Source organism: Podarcis erhardii, assembly GCF_964252035.2.
Source record: "Podarcis erhardii genome assembly, chromosome: Z".
NCBI lineage: Eukaryota > Metazoa > Chordata > Lepidosauria > Squamata > Lacertidae > Podarcis > Podarcis erhardii.
In genome coordinates, this window is record NC_138504.1 from 9,137,103 (window position 1) to 9,160,252 (window position 23,150).

Here is a 23,150-nt window from a genome sequence, read left to right on the forward strand (position 1 = left end):
CCCCTTGAAAAGTCGCAGCCACCAGTTTCTGCTCTGAAGCGGAGGTAAGGCAGAGTGCAGATTTTGCTTTATAAAGAGCCTACATCTCCCGACAAGCACTGGGAGGGGGAGGGGAGAGAGAGAGAGAGAGAGAGAGAGGCGCGTGACGTCAGGGCGTAGGCCCCTCGGACTACAGCTCCCGGCACTCCCCGCTCCTTTCCCTCTTGCCCGTATAAACTATGCCTCGCTCGCTCCGACCCCGAAAGAGGGCGGCCGTTTCCTGTCAGCTGTTGTCACGTGACCCAAAGGGGGGAAACAAAAAGCGGGGGCTGGGAGGAGGAGGGCGCGGGACGCTGGCGACGGAGACGACGAGGCCGCTACAGCTCGGTGAGCCTCAGGGCAGCCCTTTCCCCCTTCCTTGGAAGGTGGGCGGTTGAGGCCTGCCTTGCCCGCGAGGGGGGGGGGGGCTGACGGGTTTGAGTGGGTGGCGACTGCTCCACCTCAGGCTGCAGCTCGTGGAGGGCGGGGGGGGGGCGGCGAAGGGAATACAGATTTAAATCGCCTTGAAACGGCAACAGAAGCGCGCCCTCCCCCGCAAGCAGAAAGCGGCACATCAGGGTGCGTGGGCAAGTGCTAGCTTTCCTCATGCGAGGGGAGGGGGCTTGTGGCTCCACACACACAAACATACTGTACTGTATATGGATATGTGCATGGATATGTGTATGTGTATGTGTATGTATATGGAGAGAGGCCTCCCCAGCTGCCCCCTGTGGTCCCCAACCTTCTTCGTTCAGGTTTACTTGGCATGGTGTATTGTTGTGAGTTTTGGGGAACTCCAGAGTTCCTTTTTTGTGTGGCCGCCACCACTTTGGCACAGATTTGCCTCCTCTGAAACCGTCCCTCGGGGCACCAATGCAAAGGGAATTTGTGGAGCCCGCAGCCCACTTGTGCAGGATTCTGTGGGCCATTTGCAGGTGACAACCCACAGGTTGGGAAACACAGGTATAGTAGTAGCCCCCCTGGGCTGCCTCGGGGCCCTACTCCATCTTTATGCTACTGGCCATAAGTCAGGCTTGGGAATGCGGCGGTGCCCGTTGAGACCTGCTGCTTCCTAGCCTGTGTGCTGTTGTTTGTCTTCAGGTTCCCCCAATGCATTTATACACCTGCCAGTTAAAGGTGTGCTCTTGTTCCATTTAAGGAATTTCCCCCTTCATCCCACTCCAGTCCCACCTTCTTTTTCAAACACAAGTACCAATCCCACACCTGCCTGCTTTCATGGACGCACACATTCAGCAGGTTCCCCCATGTGTGTTCTGTGTGCTTTAACATCTTAATATGTTCGCCTCTCCCTTTACACACATTTTTCCATATGTCCTTGCATACTGTATGGATGAATATTCTCTATATATAGTATTCCCCCACTAAATGAGAGCTCCTTCTAATTATATTGTTTTCACTTCTATATCAGTATAGTGGTTTGACTTACCACTTAATTTTTTTTTGCAGTTCCTCTAATTCAGATTTTCTCCTAAGTTTCATTTCTTCATACCTCTAAGGTTTCTACAGTAGCTACACCCCTGTAGTTTTATATCACTGTTAGTTATTTTCCCTTTCAGTCTCAACCTATGATGGGATTATCTTCTTTTTTTTCTCCCACTCTCACTGTTTCCTCTGCTAGGGGATGTTCACCTCCTGGGAACATAGGAAGCTGCCTTTGAGCAGGTTAGACTACCTTCCCATCTGTGTGATGCAGCAGCAAAAAAAGCTAATCCTATTCATCACCAGAGATATAGTGTCCTGATCAAGGGAAGTAATACTTCCACACTATTCTGCCTTGGTCAGACCCAACCTGGAGTACTTTGTCTAGTTCTGGGTGCTACAATTTTTATTTTTTATTTTTTTGGCGGGTTTTACAATTTAAGAAGGATGTTGACAAGCTGGAACGTGTTCAGGGGAGGGCAACCAAGATGGTCAAGGGTCTGGAAACCAAGCTTTTTGAGGAACAGTTGAGGAACCTGGGTATGTTCAGCCTGGAAAATAGGAGACTGAGAGGAGATACTATAACCATCTTCAAATATCTGAAGGGCTGTCACATGGAGGATAGAGCAAGCTTGTTTTCTCCTGCTCCAGAGTGTAGCACTCGAACCAGTGGCTTCAAGTTACATGAAAGGAGATTCTAACTAAATATTAGGAAGACTTTTCTGGTGGTAAGAGCTGTTTGGCTGTGGAATGGAAGGTGGTGGATTCTCCTTCCTTGGAGGTTTTAAGCAGAGGTTGGGTGGCCATCTGTCCTGGATACTTTGGTTTAGATTCCTGACCAACTTCCAACTTTACAATTCTAGGATTCTCTGATCTATCCCAGTGTTGTCCACTCTGACTGGCAATGATTCTTCAGGGTTTCTAGTCTTTCCCATCACCTGTCACCAGACCCTTTATCTGGAGATGCCAAGGACTGAACATGAACAAAGCATGTGTTTTGCCACTCCCTCATCTCTCCTATTGTTTTCCTCCCACAAGCTTTTAGAAAGCCTCATTTGGCCCTATTTTAGATGGATTCAAATAAGACTTTGTGCAGGAGCTTTGCCTTTTCTTTCTTAGCATGCTGTGCGTAAGTTCTTCTCACAGTATGGTGGCTTTCCTGTTTAGGTTCAGCAGAGGTTCAGCCTCTTGTTGGGGAAATATTGTAATGTAATGCCAGGTGATTTCTGAATGCATTGTATTCCGAATTTTGAGCATTGAGGAATATTGTAGCATTCTACGTTTGGGGCGTCTTCTTTATTTGGCTGCGTTGTCTACATAATTCTTTCCCTGACTCATGTATTGTTTCATATGTTGTTTTATCCCTGAATGGAGATATATCAAATAATAGGTGTTGATTTCATAGCCGTAATCTAATTCCCAGCTACCAAACTGAAGTCATGATCTTGCAAATATATCTTGCATTTAAGCTTTGCTCGCTGGTTTACATGTTTGCTTCAGGTTGTGTCCAACTGTGATCTTTAGGCTACTTGGCATTCTCATGAAATGAATGCTGTAATGAGTCTCATGTCATTGGTGCAGAGAAATCAAGTGTGAAGCCCCCCAAATTTTGCTGTCCTGCAATTGCAATCATCTCTGATCATTCACTGTGCTGGCTTGGGCTGGTGGAAGTTTAGGTCCAACAAAATCTTGACGTCACCATGTTGGCTACCCTTACATCAGTTGAAGAATATAGTCATAATAATAATTTATTAAATGTAATAATACTTTATTATTTGTACCTCCACATTTGACTGTGTTGCCCCAGCCACTCGGGGAGGCTTCCAGCATACAGTGGTATCTCGGTTAAGTACTTAATTCGTTCCGGAGGTCCGTTCTTAACCTGAAACTGTTCTTAGCCTGAAGCAACACTTTAGCTAATGGGGCCTCCTGCTGTCGCTGTGCCGCCAGAGCATGATTTCTGTTCTCATCCCGAGGTATTATTTCTGGGTTAGTGGAGTCTGTAACCTGAAGTGTATGTAACCCGAGGTACCACTGTATATAAAAACATAATAACACATTAAACATTAAAAAACTTCCCTATACAGGGCTGCCTTCAGATGTCTTCTAAAGGTTATATAGATATAGTTACTCATTTCCTTTGCATCTGGTGAGAGAGCGTTCCACAGGGTGGGCACCAGTACCGAGAAGGGCCTCTGCCCAGTTCCATATGTTCTCAGTCATATATTATAGGAATGGTACTTTATAGGCAAGAAGGAGGCAATCAAAGTTTAAAAATTTAAAGTCTGCTTCTTTAGGCTCTTTAGTCCTTTGGTCTTGGCTGGTTCACAGGCCTGCAGAGGCTCTGTGACCCTCCTCCTCCCCTGGAGCATCCATTCAGGAACTCAGTAGGCAAAGTTCTTCCTCCTCCAGTAAGGAACTGGGAGAACCTGCAGTAATTACATGCAGACCTCTGGTCCAGGACTCAAATGTGGCCCTTCAAGGCTGTTTGTTTGGCCCTTGGGGAGCATTCCTTCCAGAGCATTCCTACTCCCCAAGCCACACTCTTCACTGTCCCTGTTCTGTACACTCTTTAGATGCTTTTGCCTGGCTGGAATGGAGAGAGGTGTGCCTGTGTGTTCATGTGTGTAGAAAACTTTGGCTTTTGTAGAGGCTGGAATGTTGCCTGCTGTACAAAGGTAAGAGTTGCACCTATTGCTCAAGCCTCATTTGCCTTTGGCTCCTCTTCTACTGGAAGGTGGCTCCTGGAAGGTTGTTGCCCATAAGGAAATGTGGCCCTTGAGCAGAAAAAGCTCTCCCCCCCCCCCCCCGTTGTATGGCATCACTTGTGATAGGGTGCTCCTTTGCAGCAGGAAAGTTATAGTGGGCAAGCAGGTGATCTAGCCCACTGTTGGAAATAAGAAACTGACCACAATTATGATGACTTGTTGCAGGTGCTGCATTATAACAGCTTTGTTTATTAGTGCCACAACTCTTTACAGTGTCGTGATAGCAAGCCAAGAAAACTTCAGGTGTTGGTTGGTTTTGGGTTGTTGTTTTTTTAAGCTGCCCCATAGTGTTACCTTCCACTGAGTTACAGAGATGGTTGCAGTTACTATTGTTTTTTATATGGAATCTGTATTAGAAGTTACAGTACTTTCATGCATGTGTGAGTATGTAGTTGTCTTGTATACTCCTGCATGCGTTTGTCTCCCCATGAGACCATGCAACTTTACTTGCCATTTGGATGCCAGAGTTTTGAAGTTTCTTGATCTCTTTGTTGTTGTTTTTAAGAAATATTTATTGAAATTTTACATACTAAAACAAATATTCCACATAAACATTTAAACACAATAAAAGGTATAACAGAAAAAAACAAGAAAAGAAAAACATAAAAATCCAATTTTTTACTAACCATCTTCATAACCCTCTTTCCTGACTTCCTCACATCTCCCTTTTCTGCGTTCCCCTTTACACAATCAAATTCAGCAGTTCCTTACCCTCTTTCCAATCTTATTTAATATTATACATTTCAACCTATTATGTCTTCGGTTTTCCTTTCTTTTTAAATCCATTTTTACATGTTCTTTATAACTTAATCCCTTATATCATTTGTTTAGTTTCGACATAATTTTACTCTGGTCTTTTCACCCTTTTTTCTTAAAACATTTTTGCATACTTCTTTTTACTATGTCACTGATGCCAAGTTATCTTTATATCCAACATCATTTTAACATTCAAACATTTTACAATGTTTTTGGAGATATTCTTTGAACTTCTTCCAGTCCTCTTCCACTGACTCTTCTCCCAGGTCTCGGATTCTGCCAGTCATTTCTGCCAATTCCATATAGTCTATCACTTGCATCTGTCATTCTTCCAGAGTGGGCAAATCTTGTGTCTTCCAATACTTTGCGCAGTTTCTTGATCTCTTTGAGAGCGTGTGCATTTATGTGAGGCAGAGACTCTCACACAGGAAGTTCCTTTTTATTAATATTGCTGGAATCTGCAAAATAGGCAACACAAGAAAAATCTCTTAAGTCCTTGTACTGAAATAGTTTACACAACATAGTTGTGTGAATTTGGATTCTAGCTTCAGTTTCTTTTGGCCTATTTTTAGCTCTAGAAAGTTGTTTCTTCGTAAACAAACTGGATACTCTGTAATGTTTTGACTGGATTAAAATGTAGTAGTGTTCTAGGAGGAAATTCAGAAATTAATAGCAGTTAAGGGGAGTTGTTCTAAAGCAATCTTTTGGGGTGTGCTATTATTTTACTCAATTTTTTATTTCATTTTATATATGTTTTCCTGAGGCAGCTTAGTACTGCCTTCCAAAATTGTGAAAGGCCTTGCAAATTGTTATGATTCAACTGTTGCTTGAAATGGAACTATTTTTGTAAAATTGATTTTAGGATTTGGTTCTAAGGCTTGACAGGACATTCCCTTTTCTCTCTGTGTGAAACTGTTTCAAGCAATAGCTGAATTAGATGTATGAGAAGTTTTTCTCAATCACTTTTAATTTTTCTGTTGGCTTATTGAGAGAGGCTCCGGGCTGATTCCCCCCTCAAACACCCCCCCCCAGTGTATTTTCAATCAATAGTATCCAGTTTGCAGGCAGGCCCAAATTACAGGAAAACCTTGGGTTTGAGTCTACAGAGGTAAGGGTCTCTTCACTCTTGTCTAGGTGAAGGCCACCTTAAAAAGAAGGCAGTAACGTCATCTTTCTACCTTCTTCCCATAACTCAGTTATAATAAATGACTGCTCCCTGCCTGCTCTATGTCAATATAGGCTCTATTATAGACAGACAAATGTTGACTGTAGTATTTGGGGGTTTTTTAGATTGAAGAAATGTATTAACATTGCACCTTGAAAGAAGCCTTTGCCTGTTTATAAGGACTAAAAATACTTTTTAAAAGCAAGTACTTATTCATTACTGGTGGAAGTTACTGATGTCAATGATTCCTAACAGATGGTTGGAAGCAAACATTGGATTGCAGAAAATGTCTGCTGTGCCCCCAAACTGTTGGTAGTGGGTGTTGAGAACTACAGTGTAGCCTTTTAGAGTTTCTGGCCTGAAACTGGGCTACTGGACAACCCCACATTTGTTTTTAAGGCATTTAGGTTTGAAAGAAAGAATAAGCCTTTGAGCTAGGTTGTTCCGGGGCAGCCATATTTTCTCAGCCAGCCTTACATTACCAGCAGGTTTGAGCAGGTCTTCCAGAACATTGAGGCTCTGTAGCCACTCTGAAATAATGCTGATGATACCCTTCATCCCTCTGAAACAGGCTAGTTGTAGGAGAGCAAAAATTTGGAGAGTGAGAAAGTTGCTGCTTTTGCATTTGCCGTTGCACTCTCCTCCACCGCCCCCTTTTTTTACTATCAAGTTTCATTTCAACTTCACTATATAGGGAACATCCAAGGGGCATGAATGGAGATAAAATAAGCTAGCAAAAACTGGAGAATTATTAAAATACGTGGCTACAATGCTTCTGAATTGTCCAAAACATGACATATCTACAGCTGAACAAGCTGCTCTCAAGAGCACTGGTTCCTAAAGGACGGCCACACATGACGGAAGCTAAAAGAAGAAGCATCTGTCTACCTGCCTCAGGCTCCTTGGCATCTCTAGCTCATGCACTGATATAATTTTCTCCGCAAGAGGTTTGGTAGGAATCATGCAGAGGCTTGTGGGTTTGGAACTATTCCCGGCTGAGTAAATATACAGATTGATATAATACCTCGGGTCATTTAGCTCCTGGGTCACAGTCCCAAAGTAAATGTTTTTTCAGAGGCATTACTGCATCGTCATCCTAAAAAGATGGGCACAAATTTGGGGGGGGGGGGACGACTTGCCATTGCCAAACAAACAAAGAGGTTCCAGTGTACACATTGGTAGCAGTACAAATTTCATTTGCCTGCAGGGGTGTTTTGTATTCCAGAAAACTTTGGATTTTGTTCAGGATCCACATCTCGTTCCAGAATTCCAAAGCGATGCATGGCTTTATCCCTTAACGTTGTTTTCTTTATGACTCTTATCTTCTGCCTGCTGTCCCCTGCACGGGGTTTCGGTCCCCTGCACGGGGTTATCCACACCACGCATCTGAAGCACATGGCTTCACCCTACAATTCCTGGAAACTTCAGTTTGGTAAGGGTGCTGTGAATTGTAGCTCTGTGAGGAGTAAAGTACAAATTCCAGAATTCTTTAGGGTAAGTCATAACCGTTAAAGTGGTATAAATGGGCTTGAAATGCATGCTGTAGATATGGCCAACCCTCTCTTTGGTCCTATTTGGAATCCTTGTCTTTTTGCCCAGTGGCCTGTTTGAGGTATTCACTGTGTGTCCTGGGAGCTTTCATGGGGCTGATTTCAGAGACATGTTGCTTTCTGCTCCCTCTTCCTCATGCAATGATCAGCTTCAGGGAAGCATTGGACCTCTTCTAAGCTGCATATGAAGTCCATGCATGGCAGTGTTGAGCCTAGTGGACCTGGACTCTGGGGTATCTGCTATGAGAATTGGCTGTGCACCCTTGGTTAGAAAATGTGCCCCAATATTCTGCAATGCACAGGGGTTCCAGAGCAGATGCATGTTTGTGTTGTGTGATATGCAAGTCAGCATGGAAATGTTTGCCTGAAGGTAGCAAGCTACAAATCTGCATGAGTAAGAAATTAACAGAGGTCTTGAGCTTCGTTGCTGCAGCTGGATCTTCCCATGAGTATCACATTTTATTAAATGGCATCTAAGAAATGTTGGCAGCTAGATTTTGAGGTATATTACTAGCCTTGGGTTTCAGGAAAAAACATTCTGAGTAGTAGTAAATAGCTATCTTTTCATGAATAGTTTATAAAGTACATTATTTGAAATGCAAGCAGTTTCTGCTGAAGGATATATATTCTGGGGATTCCTGAAGTCCCAAGTAGTGATGATCTAAAGACAGGGATGCACAGCTCCAGGAAACCGGGTTAAAACAATAGAAACGAACTCTGGCATGGCAATGACTGCTGCTTAATAATTGGATAGTTTCTGCTATTTAAAGACTCTGGATAGAGTACCGTTTCAGGTTCTGCTGCAGTCTTTCTTTGGCAGCTTTCCAGAAACAACTCATATAATCTGTTCTATGGGAAGAAAAAGTGGGTGTTTTTACATAGCAACGTCTATATTGAATTTCCCCTTTTAAGATGGCAAAACTCCCAGGATGCTATTTGGAAATATTATTCTGCTGGGCAGGTACTGTGTTTAAGCAGAAATACTACCCACTGAAGCATTGTAGTCTTAGCTTCAGAAGTTTAATTTTAGATATGTATTATCAGTTGCAGCCCACATCTTTAGACCAAAAAGGGCTGTCAGAATGCCTAACATAAGATAGAACCGTGCCAGATATGAAAACAATTAAGCAAGCAGTTACAATAATAACAATAAATTGACCGCAGATTACCAAGTTGCAAGTGGTACAAAATAAAACAATAAGAGAGAGTAATGTTCAGTAACTTGACATGCAGCCTCAAAAGACCTGCTCCCCCACCCTTTCTTTCTTCAAATAAAGCTTGCTTCCATCCGAGGTAGGTGGGTGTAGGATTGCATTCAGAATCTTTGAGAGCAAAGTGTCGCCTAGTAGCTAAGAAACCTGAGCTATGAGCTAAGTAGCTCCTGTTCAAATATTGTCTGCCCCATGAGCTCACATCTTAAGCCAGTGTTCTGCAGCCTGGTGCCTTTCAGGTATGTAGGAGTCCAACTCCCAATGGTCAGAGATAATGGGGATTGTAGTCCAAAACATCTGGAAGGCTCCAGGTTAAGGAAGACCGCCTTAAGCAAACCACTGTCTTTCAGCCTTGGTACCCCATCTGCAGGATAAAAGTGCTATCTTACTGTGGTGATACCTTAACAGGGATAGTTGGGTTTCCTGTGATGTCACATTGCAAGTGTTAAATAATTGCTTTAATGTGACAGTGGTTTGTAAGTTAACTACTGTTAGTGTTGTTACATCTCTGGAGCTTTTTCGAGAACCACTAGTGGTGGGGGGGGATGAGTGTTCAAACCCCTGTGAACTCACTTGTGGGGTGCCTCAGGCTTCTGTCCTCTCCCTCATGCTTTTTAACATCTACATGCAGCCTCTGGGAGAGATCATCAGGGGGTTTGGGCTGGGTGTTCATCAGTATGCAGATGACACCCAGCTCTACCTCTCCTTTAAATCAGAACCAGTGAAGGCAGTGAAGGTCCTGTGTGAGTGCCTGGATGTGGTTGGAGGATGGATGGCGGCTAATGGATTGAGGTTGAATCCTGACAAGATAGAAGTACTGTTCTTGGGGGACAGGGGGTGGGTGGGTGTAGAGGACTCCCTAGTCCTGAATGGGGTAACTGTGCCCCTGAAGGACCCAGGTGCGCAGCCTGGGAGTCATTTTGGACTTTCAGCTATCTTTGGAGGTGCAGTTCAATTCAGTATCCAGGGCAGCTGTCTACCAGCTCCTTCTGGTATGCAGGCTGAGACCCTACCTGCCCGTGGACTGTCTTGCCAGAGTGGTGCATGCTCTAGTTATCTCCCGCTTGGAATACTGTAACGTGCTCTACGTGGGGCTACCTTTGAAGGTGACCCGGAAACTACAACTAATCCAGAATGTGGCAGCTAGACTGGTGATTGGGAGCGGCAGCTGAGACCATGTAACACCGGTCCTGAAAGACCTACATTGGCTCCCAGTACATTTCTGAGCACAATTCAAAGTGTTGGTGCTGACCTTTAAAGCCCTAAACGGCCTCAGCCCAGTATACCTGAAGGAGCGTCTCCACCCCCATCGTTCAGCCTGGACACTGAGGTCCAGCGCCAAGGGCCTTCTGGCGGTTCCCTTGCTGTGAGAAGTGTGGTTACAGGGAACCAGGCAGAGGGCCTTCTCAGTAGTGGCGCCTGCCCTGTGGAACGCCCTCCCATCACATGTCAAAGAGGTAAACAACTACCTGACATTTAGAAGACATCTGAAGGCAGCCCGGTTTAGGGAAGATTCTAATATTTGACATTTTAATGTATTTTTAATCTTTGTTGGAAGCCGCCCAGAGTGGCTGGGGAAACCCAGCCAGACGTTGTTGTTGTTTAGTCGTTTAGTCGTGTCCAACTCTTTGTGACCCCATGGACCAGAGCACGCCAGGCACTCCTGTCTTCCACTGCCTCCCGCAGTTTGGTCAAACTCATGCTGGTAGCTTCGAGAACACTATCCAACCATCTCGTCCTCTGTCATCCCCTTCTCCTTGTGCCCTCCATCTTTCCCAACATCAGGGTCTTTTCCAGGGAGTCTTCTCTTCTCATGAGGTGGCCAAAGTATTGGAGTCTCGGCTTCAGGATATGTCCTTCCAGTGAGCACTCAGGGTTGATTTCCTTAAGAATGGATAGGTTTGATCTTCTTGCAGCCCATGGGACTCTCAAGAGTCTCCTCCAGCACCATAATTCAAAAGCATCAATTCTTCGGCGATCAGCCTTCTTTATGGTCCTGCTCTAACTCTACTGGGAAAACCATAGCTTTAAGTATACGGACCTTTGTTGGCAAGGTTATGTCTCTGCTTTTTAAGATGCTGTCTAGGTTTGTCATTGCTTTTCTCCCAAGAAGCAGGCGTCTTTTAATTTCGTGACTGCTGTCACCATCTGCAGTGATCATGGAGCCCAAGAAAATAAAATCTCTTACTGCCTCCATTTCTTCCCCTACTATTTGCCAGGAGGTGATGGGACCAGTGGCCATGATCTTCGGTTTTTTTATGTTAAGCTTCAAACCATATTTTGCACTCTCCTCTTTCACCCTCATTAAAAGGTTCTTTAATTCCTCCTCACTTTCTGCCATCACTGTTCTTCCATCAACCAGATGAGCGGGGGTACAAATAATAAATTATTATTATTATTATTATTATTATTAACCAGATCAGGTTGCTTCTTGAGGAATTGGAGAGTTCCCAAAATTTGCTGTCTTAGCAACCGTATATTCAGTGCTTCCCAACATCACCACCCCGAAAAATAGGTGCTGCTACTCACATTGAAGTTGTTACAGTAAGCCGCCAGGCGACTCAGGGCAGACTTGAGCAGATGCATTCACCACATGCAGAGGTGATAAAAACTACGGCAAGCTGTCTTCCTGGCTGGTTTGAGTCCCTGATTCTGGTGCAGGTCAAATAAATACACTCCCACCTCCCTTGTTCTCTTAGATTCAGGTGGATGGTGAGGGCAGCTCAGAAGAGCCCTTGTGTAAATGTGCGGTCATGCAATGGTAAGCACCTGGCTGGAAAGCTTAAAGCCCGCTGCTGCTACACAGGAATTGGATTGAAGGAAATAAGAATTGGCCCTGCCCTGTAGCTTGACCAATTGTGGCTAGGAGCTAGGTGGAGTCAGATCTAAAAAAAGTGTAGACTTGCACATGCTGGCCAGCTTCCATTTTGACTTGAAATGTTCATTTTGGGCTTCTCAGGTGAGAAGTGGGCAGTAAAGGCGAGAAGTGGGCAGGGGGAGTGCTGGCCTGCAATGGTAGCTACCTGAGAGGTGCCGGAACCGCGCCCCGGCTGTAAAAAACAACAACACTTCATCAGATAATTGGCAGATAGGTACATTATGAGCCTGGAACAGCAAAAAAAACGCACTGCCAGTAGTGGAGGCTGTTGCATCAGGAGGAGGAGAACTTCAGCCTCTCCCACCTCAATCCAAAATCCACCAATGCACTTGCTATTAATCAAAACTAGCACAGCAATTTAAAGGAGTCCCATCAAGGAGGTGGAAGCACCCATCTTGTAAGTGCTTCACTTCAGGAATCAAAACTGGAAATTTACTGCTGTTTTCATTTTCTTCTGTGGATGTGTTCAATTTTGCTAAAATGGATTGGTGAAAGTGGCTAACTCTTTTTTTTAAAAAAAAACTGATTTCTACCAACACTCAACCCCAAATGGAAACTTCTGCTATTTAAGTATTCTTTTGGCTTGGCTGGCTACCATTGTTGGAACCACTTTTAATGTTTTAATTCACTTTCCAAAAAACTTTGAGTGTACGAGCATGTGAGATCTTTGGAAGCCATCCAGTATTGTGATTATAATGAGTAAAAGTGGAGGCATTTATTGAAATGATCTTTTCCCCCCACCCTTGAAAGTGTGGCATTGGAATATAATAATGTCTGCAATCCAGGTAAATTTTACATAGTGTATGCTTGCTTTCTTAACAGATCCCCTCCCCCCCCAGCATGGCGTCCTCATCAACCCCTAGATGTAACTCAAATTCCTTCGAGGGCTCCTCAGTTAAAAAGGCAAGTGTATTTTCTGGTTTAAATTGTCTTTCTCTTTTTGGTTTTTTGTTTTGTTTTTTATATATATCAATAATATTTCTGGACATCTATCTCTGAAGCCCTTAGCTGTCATTAGTTTTGTGCTTGAGGATCTGGATTGTTCCTAACATCTTTAGGTTTGTAACGTCTGTTTCTCTTAAAACTTCAAACTTAATACCTGAAAGGAAAGGTAGGGAACACCAAGCGTGTACTAGAGCTCTGTAATTTCTCAGCTTCCTCTTCTGATATGAAGTTTGCAGGTGCAGGGCCATGACAAAACTGCATGATCTAACCGGTTTTTCTTTTGATATTATTTTCCCCTTAGCCTGTGAAAGATGGAACTAACTGGGAACGCAATGAAGAAATACCTCGTCTACCAGGGGAAACAAGAGGGACAGGTAAAAACACAGACCAACAGTTGTGCATAATCAATTTCCCAAGAGCCAGTTCAAATGTACAGGAAGATCCATGAACAGGGCAAGTGGAGGATAATATATTTTAGCGTCCCCCACTAAAATAAGCTCCACTGTGTCAAGAGCTAGCACTTTCGGAAGAATCTAGGCTGTTCTTTATTGTATTATCTGAGTATTATTTTTTTTATAAAAGAGCATCTAGCTTGCAGGGTGGAAACGCGAGTGATAGTGAGGTATTTTCAGCTGAAAAACAAAAACAAAAATGAGCATGATGCTGTGATTAGACTACTACTAGGGACAGACTGTCTCCAGCACATAACTCCAGTGCTTAAGAGCTTGTACTGCCTGCCCCTACACTACTGGACCAGGTTAAAGGTTCTTGTATTAATTTGCGAAACCCTTAACAACTTGGGTCCACAATACCTGATCCCTTATATCCCTGCTTGATCCCTGATGCCTTTGAGGGACCATTTAGCTCATTGTTGCCTGTGCTAACTGGCAGTAGCTCTCTAGGGTTTCAGATGGGATCTCACTCAACCCTACATAGAGATGCCTGGAGGGATTGAACTGGGGACCTTTTTCATGCAAAGCAGATGCTCTGCCTCTGAGCTAAGAACCATTCCCCTGTGTCCGCTGCTCTTCTCCCTACATCCCCAAATCTTCTGGTCCTTCTTGCTCTCTCAAGTTGTCAACAGTGGCTCCTGGTTCTGTATAATGCAAAATAATAATAAACATAAATCTGTATTGAGTTCAAGTTACTAACTGTAACTTGACCAATTGGACATGTGCTGGTAGCTGTCCATTCAACCACAGCCAGGCATTAAAAAGACCTAGCAGGAGCCAATATTCAATTCCGGCGTCGTAAAGCAATGCCCATCTATGCCTGATAGACAATACTTTCAGAAATAATCCTATCATAATTGGACTGTGGTGGCTGTTTTCTCTTGTGCAAGTTATCACTTGGTGCAGCTGCTAATGTCCATTTAACATAGTCAGGATGGGTTCCAAGTTACACTAGGGGCACTTTCAGCCATTTGGATTGTCCTGTGGACAGTGTTAGAAACAGAGATATGAAAGCTAGGAACTAAATGACACCTTAAACCTAGGTAATGGGCGTAACAATGGAATGTCTAGGCACACTTTTTTGGAACAAGAATACAAAGCTGAAAATGAATGAACAGCAGCTGAAATATTATGTTCATTTTTCACATGGTCTAGTCCTTCCCCTGCCCACCCCCTTAATATCTTTAAGAGGGTCTCTTCTCCAGTCTTCAGAGAGTAGCTGGAAGTGGGGAGGCAGAAAAAGGTCCTCCTTTCCTTTCAGCAGTGGCAGTTTTAATCTGAAATCTTAGGTGCAGTATTGCGCCCAGAGCTCAGAAACTGCTTGTGCTAATGAAATTCCCTTTTGCAAAATGTGCCTATAACAGGGAGTTTTGAACACTGCCTGTGGAACTTCACAGATACTGCTTTTGAAAATCCTGTGAGCTTCAAAACTCATGTATTACAGTATTTAGGGTAGAGGAAGGCTGCTCATGTGCCAAAAGCTGCTCAAGAGTACTATGGAGATATGGATTGCTCGTGGGAAGGGTATGGAGAGATTTTTAAAAATTCTTCAGCAGTATGAAAGCGCTGTACTTACCTGTTCCTTTTTTGTATTACCTCTTTTTTGAAAATAATATAGATAGGAATATTATGGCAAGGGGCATAACACGGCAGTAGAGCATTTATTATTTGTTAAATTTCTTTACATCTTATGGTGGCTCACAGCATAAAAATACAAGATCAAAACATGAAATACATAATAGAAAGAGGAACAGAACAAAAGACTGACACCTCCTTCCCCAGCAGACAAACACATTTTAAAGTATGCAGGATGTTAGTCAGCCCAAAGCCTGGTTGAAAAGGAACATATTTGTTTGGCACCTAAAGGTGCATAATGAAGGCACCAGGTGAGCCTCCCCAGGGAGGGCATTCCTCAAACAGGGAGCCACTGCAGAAAAGGCCTATTCTCTTGTTGCCAGCACTGGACCTCCCGTGGAGGAGGCACAGGAAGAAAGGCGTCAGATTATGATCACAGGATCTGGGTAAGTTCATAGGAAGAGAGGGTTTGCACGTGCTTTGTATGCAGAAGGTCCCAGGTTCAGTGCTAGCAAAAGAGTCTCTCTGGAACCCTGGAGAGTGGACCAATAAGTGGACATGGCAGCTTTCTGCATTCCCAAACACAAAGCCTTATTGGGCACCTGGAGCTATTTATGTGGTTATTTCCTTCTTGTCTGGTGTTTTGGAAAGTGTCACAGCTCAGTGGCTTCTGCTTTGAATGCAGAAGGTCTTGCGTTCAATCTTTGGTATCTCTAGGCAGGGGTGACAGAGACTCCAGCCTGTAGTTGATACTAAGCTGATCTGATTAAGTTCAAGGCAGTTTCCTGTGTTCCTATTTTCAATTTCCTGCTTTAAAGAGGTATGGCATATTGGTATAAGCAAGCTCTGCCACTTATCTGAATTGAAAGCAAATCCTTGCTGTTTTGTCCCAAAGAAATAAATATGATTTTTGACTGTGTTGCAATATTTTAAATGTATAACTACTGTTGCTTCCACAGACAAGGAAGTCATTTACATGTGCCCATTTAATGGACCTGTTAAAGGAAGACTATACATAACAAACTACAGGCTGTACTTGAGAAGCGTGGAATCGGTAAATACTCTATAGCAGCATAACGTGGGATGGAAGGGATTGGTTAAAGTGGCTTATCTGCTGGTTTAAATTTGATTATAGTTGCAGTTTGCCATGTTGAATTTGCCTGATTTACAATTATGAATTTGCCCAGCTTGTATTGCTCAGATGCAATGTGAAGCAAACACCACTTTCCCCTCACGTTCTACAGCTCAGAAAGCAAAAGGGGATTCTGCAGAGGGTGCTTTTTGACTTAAACCTATTTTTAGTCCATGCCTTAGACACTAGCTAGTAAGGTAAAGGATCCTTGGACAGTTAAGTCCAGTCAAAAGTGACTATGGGGTGCGGGACTCATCTCACTTTCAGGCCAAGGGAGCCAGTGTTTGTCCACAGACAGCTTTCTGGGTCATGTGGCCTGCATGACTAAACAACTTCTGGCGCAACGGAACACCGTGACGGAAACCAGAGCTCACAGAAACACCATTTACCTTACCACCGGTACCTATTTATTTACTTGCACTGTTGTGCTTTCGAACTGCTAGGTTGGCAGGAGATGGGACAGAGCAATGGGAGCTCACCCCGTCATGCAGTCTCAAACTGCCAACCTTCTGATCTGCAAGCCCAAGAGGCTCAGTTGTTTAGACCACAGTGCCACCCGCTAGAACTTACATAGAGCTAAGCAGCTGACTCTGAAAAACTTTTTAAATCTCCAAGATGGGTGTACCAACCTGGTGATGCTCCAGAGTCTTCGGGTAGAGGAGCTGTGTGGCCTGAGCCTCCCTGACCCAAGCAGGCTCTTTTATCTGTCGCCTCTGTTTTTATGACCTCTTGACAGTGAGACAAAAAGACTTGCTCCAAGATCTTGGGTGTTCAATGGAAAATAACCTTTCGCAGGTATTTGCCAAAAACTTCCAAGCTCTCTGAGATCAGTGGCTGGGACTTAGAACAAATAAAATGGATATAGACAGATTTATCAGGTGCAGCTGATAATTGTAGTTAGTTTAGAACCGTGTGTGTGTGTGTGTGTGAGAGAGAGAGAGAGAGAGAGAGAGAATTTGTCTCACTTCACAGTTCTGTCAAAGCACCTACAATTGAAACTAGGTCGCCAAACTCAGTTGAGATGAGATTAACAATAGATGCTTGCAGTAGTTTGTTCAGTTATCTTTGAGATACACTTTTGTATTTCATTCACCCAGGAGTCTTTTTTTTCATTTTATTGTAACTGAAGAGTGTGACAGAGAGAGGATGTGGTGGTGGCAGCGACGGCTTGGAGGTGACTTCCTGGCAGCATTGCTGAGTTGGTTATATAGGAAAAACTTAAATCTGCCCCCCCCCCCGCCTCTCATACATACTACATTTGCATTGAGTGGTGGCATCATGGTCTAAAGCACTGAGTCTCTTGGGCTTGCCGATCAGAAGGTTGCTGATTTGAGTCCAAGCGACGAGGTGAGATCCTGTTGCTCTGTCCCTGCTCCTTCCAACCTAGCAGTTCAAAAGCATGTCAGTGCAAGTATATAAATAGATACTGCTGCGGCGGGAAGGTAAATGGCATTTCCGTGCACTCTGGCACTCATCGCGGTGTCCTGTTGTGCCAGAAGTTGTTTAGTCATGCTGGCCACATGACCCGCAAAGTTGTCTGCGGACAAACACCGGCTTTCTTAGCCTGAAGTGAGGGAGTTTGACTGGATTTAACCATCCAGGGGTCCTTTACCTTTTACAAGCGCTACTAGTCTGACTGGCAAATTACCGTATTTTTCTGTGTATAACACGACCCCATGTATAAGACAACCCATATTTTTGGGAGCCCTCAACAGTTGTTGTGCTTCTTTTGTAAGTTTGCTGAGCTATTGAGCAGCTTTTTGACGATCCCCTGCTCTGGCTGACGGAACTGGTGCCGTAATACCCTGCATACTGGCACTTCCTAAGCTGGGAAGAGCGAGTATGCAGCCTCCTCTCTGACATTTCCCTGCTGCCGCTGCAGCACCAGCCCTTGTTTACTTAGCATATGTATAAGACGTCCCTCAATTTATCACAAAATTTATTTATTACAATTTATCACAATGTATAAGACGATCCTCAATTTATCACCAAAAAAAATCAGAAAAAAGGTCGTCTTATACATGGAAAATTACAGTTAGCCCACTGTTCATCATGTGAATGCAGTTGTCATCAAATCAATGTCACACAATTTCATCTGTGTGACAGTGAAATATTTGAAAGATAGACATATGTTTTGCTTAAAAATTAATGTAGCATGTTAAAAATAATCTGCTTTATCATTTATCTAACTAGGATCCAGTGGTAATAGTGGATGTCCCTTTGGGTGTCATTTCAAGGATTGAGAAAATGGGAGGCGCTTCCAGCAGAGGAGAGAATTCCTATGGGCTAGATATTACTTGCAAGGTAAGATTCAGAACAATCTTTTGCCATTTGAAATAGTAGTCATTTTTGTTCTTTTAGGCAGTAGCACATCTTATTTTGTTGATTCCTGTCAGGCCTGGTCGTTGTCCTCTTCAGATCACCACACAAACGCTTCTTGTTCTTTTATAAAACTTTTTATTGCGTATTAACAAAACAATCTTATAAACGGTTCTTAAATATTCTTCCTCAGAGTCACTTCTTTCAGCTACCTTCTGAGCTCTGCTTCTCCATGACCAGCCACTCTCAAAATGGCGAAGGTGCCCTTCCCTTTGTTTTCCCGCTCTTTTTTCTACCCTCCTGGCTAGAGCTGGCCTGTATCTCCCCTCCTCCGAATCTGAGCTAGAACTGAACCCTTGCCTTTCCTGGGAACAGCCGGTCCCTCCCTGTTGTTCCTCCTGTTCTCTTCTATTAGATTCACTGCTCTCCTTCCCCCCTTGGGGAATGCTTTCTCCCTCTGAGAAACTGGAAACTTCTAACTCTTCCCTGACAATTCCTAAATTTTGAATACAACAATATGTTATTGCAGTAGTTTTGATTTAAAATGTGTGATCTGCCAGGGCTCTGAAGGCAGGTGTCAAGGCTTGTGTAATAAAAGCATTACTCTCCTGCTCTCCAGCTAACTAGACTCCCATAGTGGCTTACAGAAGATCAGTAAAAGCGGGACATTCCCTGCTGTCATAAGCCTGTAGTCTATAAGGAAAAAGCAATGTGAAAGGAAGGTGAAGGCAAGCAAACTCAAGCCTGATTCCTTCTTGCATCATAGTTTCTATAATGATCCATTAGAATGTAAGTAGTTCGGGAAGGAGAGGGGCCAAATAGAGCTGGCCTCCCAGCAGTAAATGGTGGAGTGGGGCCTGTTATCCCATCTCTCCTTGTATTGTATGTTAAAGTGGAGTGTTGAATACAATGTGCAACATATATTTGTATATTACATAGGCTAAGTATTATACAGCAGTATAAGAAAAACACAAGTGCATGTAAAAGCAACTTCTTCTTAATGCATTCTTTTCTTATTTAATTTTGATGAGCCTTTTAGATTGTCCTTTGTAAACCGCTTAGGTCTTCTGCTCAAATAAGTGGTGCATAACTTTGGTTAAATAAGATAAATAAAGCATCCAAGATAAACGCAAGATAGGAGTGAAATCAATCCGAGGCCAGTCAAAAACTGAAGTGAGCGAGTCTGGTGGGTCTTCCTTAGGCAAGGATTTCCGGAAGGAAAGTCCCTCTGCAGAAAAGTCCTTGTTTCTTTCTTCCTGCCTTCACCAATAAGAGGCTGTCCCTAGGATCTTGGGAACATAAGGGAGAAAGTATTCCTACTGCACATGCTCTGTTGCACAAAGCTATGCTGAAAGACTCAAGTGAGTCTTCCTCACTCATATGAAGGAGCTGCCTAAGGAAGGCTGATGCCTGGGATTTGGAGTGTAGAAATTTGTTGAAACTAGCTTGTCTCCTTCTGCAGCTTTGCAGATGGAGCTGGCAATTTGTGGATGGTAGACATGTTGGCAAGATAGAGATGAAGCAGGAAATCCTGGCTGAATGGGCGTAATAAAATTGCATCACTGTTTCACTATGGGTGTTCAGGCTGACAGGATCGTTGAGATGGGACTGCAGTACTGCTCTGTTCATCTAGTTATCAACCATCCATTTTTTAATTATAATTTTAAAAAGATACCTGGGGCATAGGAAGCTACCCTCTACTGAGTGAGACCATAGGTCCATCAATATTGCCTACTGTATGTTGTGTCTTTCCTCAGGATTGAACTTGGGACCTATTCCATACAAAGCAAGTGCTGAACCACTGAACTATGTTCCCTTGCTCTAGGAAAGGGATCGAAGTACTTTATTTATATCACCGGTGTCAGTTGATTTCAGAAACTTAAAGCATAGTGGATTCTGTTAGCCTGCTACTATAAAAGACCAGTCCTTGAAACTTGATAAATGTCTTGTGATTTGCCACACGCACGCGCGCATGCGCGCGCGCGCACACACACACACATATCCACAAGATGCCTCATCCACAAACTAGTTAAACCACAATATTTGACTTTGAGACTGTTCAGAAGGACTAAACCAAATGAACAAATAGAGAAGAGGCACTTAGAATGCATAGATTTGTCTGGAATGCGTGGATTTGTCTGCTCATCTCTTTGTGTTCACCTTATGTTTTTAAATTTTAAATTTTCTGATTTAAATTTTAGGATATGAGAAATTTACGCTTTGCATTGAAACAAGAAGGTCACAGCAGAAGAGATATATTTGAGGTCCTGACCAAATGTGCTTTTCCACAGTCATATAACTCGGTAAGTTGTTCCTACACTACATTTTTAATTTTTTAAAATGGAAGTATTTTAAAAATAATAGTCTGCGTCTTGCTATCTGTTCCTAACCACATGTACTCAGAAGAAAATCCCACTGAGTTAAATAGGATTTATTTCCAAGTAAGTTTGTCTTAGAATGCAGTCATAATGTTCCATAATCTAATGCAGGGGAATGTATTATTTTAGACACATATATATATGTGAACTTCGGTAAACTCCTGTGCCATCTTAAAGGCTGCTGGCCTATTTGGTGGAGTAGGAAAAGGACCTTGAGAGACCGGAGTTCAAATCCCAATTTGGCCATGAAGCTTGCTAAGTGACTATGAGCCAGTCACTGTGCATCAGCCTAATCTACCTCAGAGTTTTTGGGAGGATGAAATGATCAGGAGGAGTACAATTTACCTTGAGCTCCTTGGTGGAAAGGAAGGATGCAAATAAAATTCTTGAGACTTTCATTTTCATGGACCCTCTTCATCAGAAGCATGGAATATTATCCCAAAATTGGACTGCACTGTTAATGCAGCATCTTCAAAAGCCCTCTTAAAAAAATGCATTCAGGCTGCCTGCTAGGAGGCAAGTGCAGATGGGCCTAGCAAGGGTGTTGCATGCTGTTTGGGCAGGCATGGACAAAGTGATGCATCTCAATTTTTAGCCAAGGGGAGGCAGTTCTTGATGCCACTTTTTACATTTACTCTGCAAATACACCGAGCTGGTTGTTTTCCAGACAGTGTGGCACTGTGCAGCTTTTGCAGAGCACAATATGTTGAAGCAAATGTTCCAAAGATTAGAATGGATGTTCCAAAGATTAGAATGGATGTAGTCCCCTCACTTTAATTTTATTCAAAAGTTGAATATACAGTTGTATTAAGAATGCACCAGCCATTCAAAACGTGCTATATAATTCTAATCAAAATAATAAATAAAATGTCAAGCATCTCTAAATTACGACACCAGAGCAAAATACTCAGTACTTTTTCTTTATAGTCAGGACTGTTTGTATTTTCTTTCTACCACCTCCACTCTAGTGGTTTTAAGAGATTCTGGGTGTTTTAAATACCCCTGTGTGAATAGTATTGTTTTGAGGGCAAAAATTCTGGCACCCAGCACACTAGCTTTCCCATCCATTTGACAGATAGAGGCTGGATAATTTCCCTAGATAACGGGAGGCTTTCTTCAGGAACATATGCAAAGGATATTGTTACTGATTTGCTGTTCTTGCTTGTAAGCATTTAATACAATTTTAAATCATTTTTATGGAGAGCCTTTTGCTTTCTATCCCACATGTTCAGATAGACTAGAATTTGAGCGAGAATGTTGCTGAATGTTTTCTTGTAAGTCCTGTGGTACTGGAACTAGTCTGTTTCAAAAATGCTTTTGTGATTATCGTCTCCCCACCCCTTACCTGGAATTAATTTTCTTGCCTTTGTAAAAACAAAAATAGAGAAGCAGTTTGTGGATTTTAATGATGCCCCGTTTCTTCAGTTCACCTTATTCTGTCATATTTTAGCAGCTCACTTTTCACTAGCTGCATGAGATCTTTCTAGTAACATCTGCCAAGGTTTCCTGTACCTCGTAGGATGCTCTTCATATTCAGTTCACCTCACTTTCACCCTTCCTTGCCAATTCTTATACAAACCAGAGACCATTTAAAAGTTGGCCATATGGGTGGAGAGGGCTCTTACATCTGTGACAAGAATTTAAGACTGAAGTGTATTCTTGCTCTCCCTTTTCCTTCAGGCACAAAATCACCGGTATATTCGCAGACATTAGTCCACCTTTGGAGGTGTTTCTAAATAAAAGATGCATACCTAAAATATTTGAATTCCCAGAGTAGGTGTAATTCAGATTACTAATATTGGCAAGGGCCTAAATAAACTGAAACTTGAGATGAAGTGTTCAGAATTGGCCCCAACATACTGTATACCCGCTCCCGCACGCTTAATGTTATGTCTGCACTGTTATTCCTAACCCATAATTTATGACCGGTTTGAAGTTGAATAATATGGATACAGAAACAACTAAATGTGGTCAAGAGATGCAGTTTGCATTCCCACATTCCTTTCCTGAACCCATAAGGCTTAGACAGGGTAAATCTGCACCTGAATGTTTGGGTGGAATTGCTTCAGGAGTCATTCTGCAAATGAGCAATAAGCACCCTTTTTCTCTCATTGATGGTAATTAATCTGTCTTACACAACAATGAGTGTTATTGGATAATCTTCAGCTTGAAAAGACATCTCTCTGTGTTTGATGGAACAGGGAACTGCATATAACTAGGTTTTAAAGATAAATCCTCTTCTGCCTTTACATTTCAAAATGAAAATGGAAGCATGTTTTTAACAGGAGGGAAGCTACTTGAATTTCAAGAGTGATTCTGATAGGAACATGTGCAAAGCAGTCACTGACTATTTTAGGGACGTAATTGAAGACAGCCTTGTTCCCTTGAAGGTACTTTTGTCTGTTGCAATTGTGAGGACTAATATTTCTTTTCATTCCTAGCCTTTTTTTGCATTTGCAAATGAAGAGAAGTTTTCTGAAAATGGCTGGCTGGTCTACAATCCCATGGTTGAATACAGGAGACAGGTACCGTATTTTTCGTCCTATAGGGCGCACCGGCCCAT

The 23,150-nt window shown here is 43.0% G+C and overlaps 1 protein-coding gene across 2 annotated transcripts in view; it reads left to right on the top strand.

Annotated features, from left to right (window-relative positions):
- Positions 1 to 180: 180 nt before the first annotated feature.
- Positions 181 to 23,150, top strand: part of MTM1 (myotubularin 1) — a 41,271-nt gene continuing 18,301 nt past the window's right edge. Inside the window, exons 1-7 of one of the 2 annotated variants that reach the window (XM_081848070.1) lie at positions 181 to 404; positions 12,609 to 12,695; positions 13,039 to 13,105; positions 15,718 to 15,812; positions 18,084 to 18,194; positions 20,411 to 20,512; positions 23,029 to 23,112. In XM_081848070.1, coding sequence (XP_081704196.1) covers positions 219 to 404; positions 12,609 to 12,695; positions 13,039 to 13,105; positions 15,718 to 15,812; positions 18,084 to 18,194; positions 20,411 to 20,512; positions 23,029 to 23,112 — 732 coding nt within the window. In that variant the 5' untranslated portion in view covers positions 181 to 218. Of the gene's footprint in view, positions 405 to 12,608; positions 12,696 to 13,012; positions 13,106 to 15,717; positions 15,813 to 18,083; positions 18,195 to 20,410; positions 20,513 to 23,028; positions 23,113 to 23,150 lie in introns of those variants that run through there. The other variant, XM_081848069.1, reaches the window with a different exon arrangement.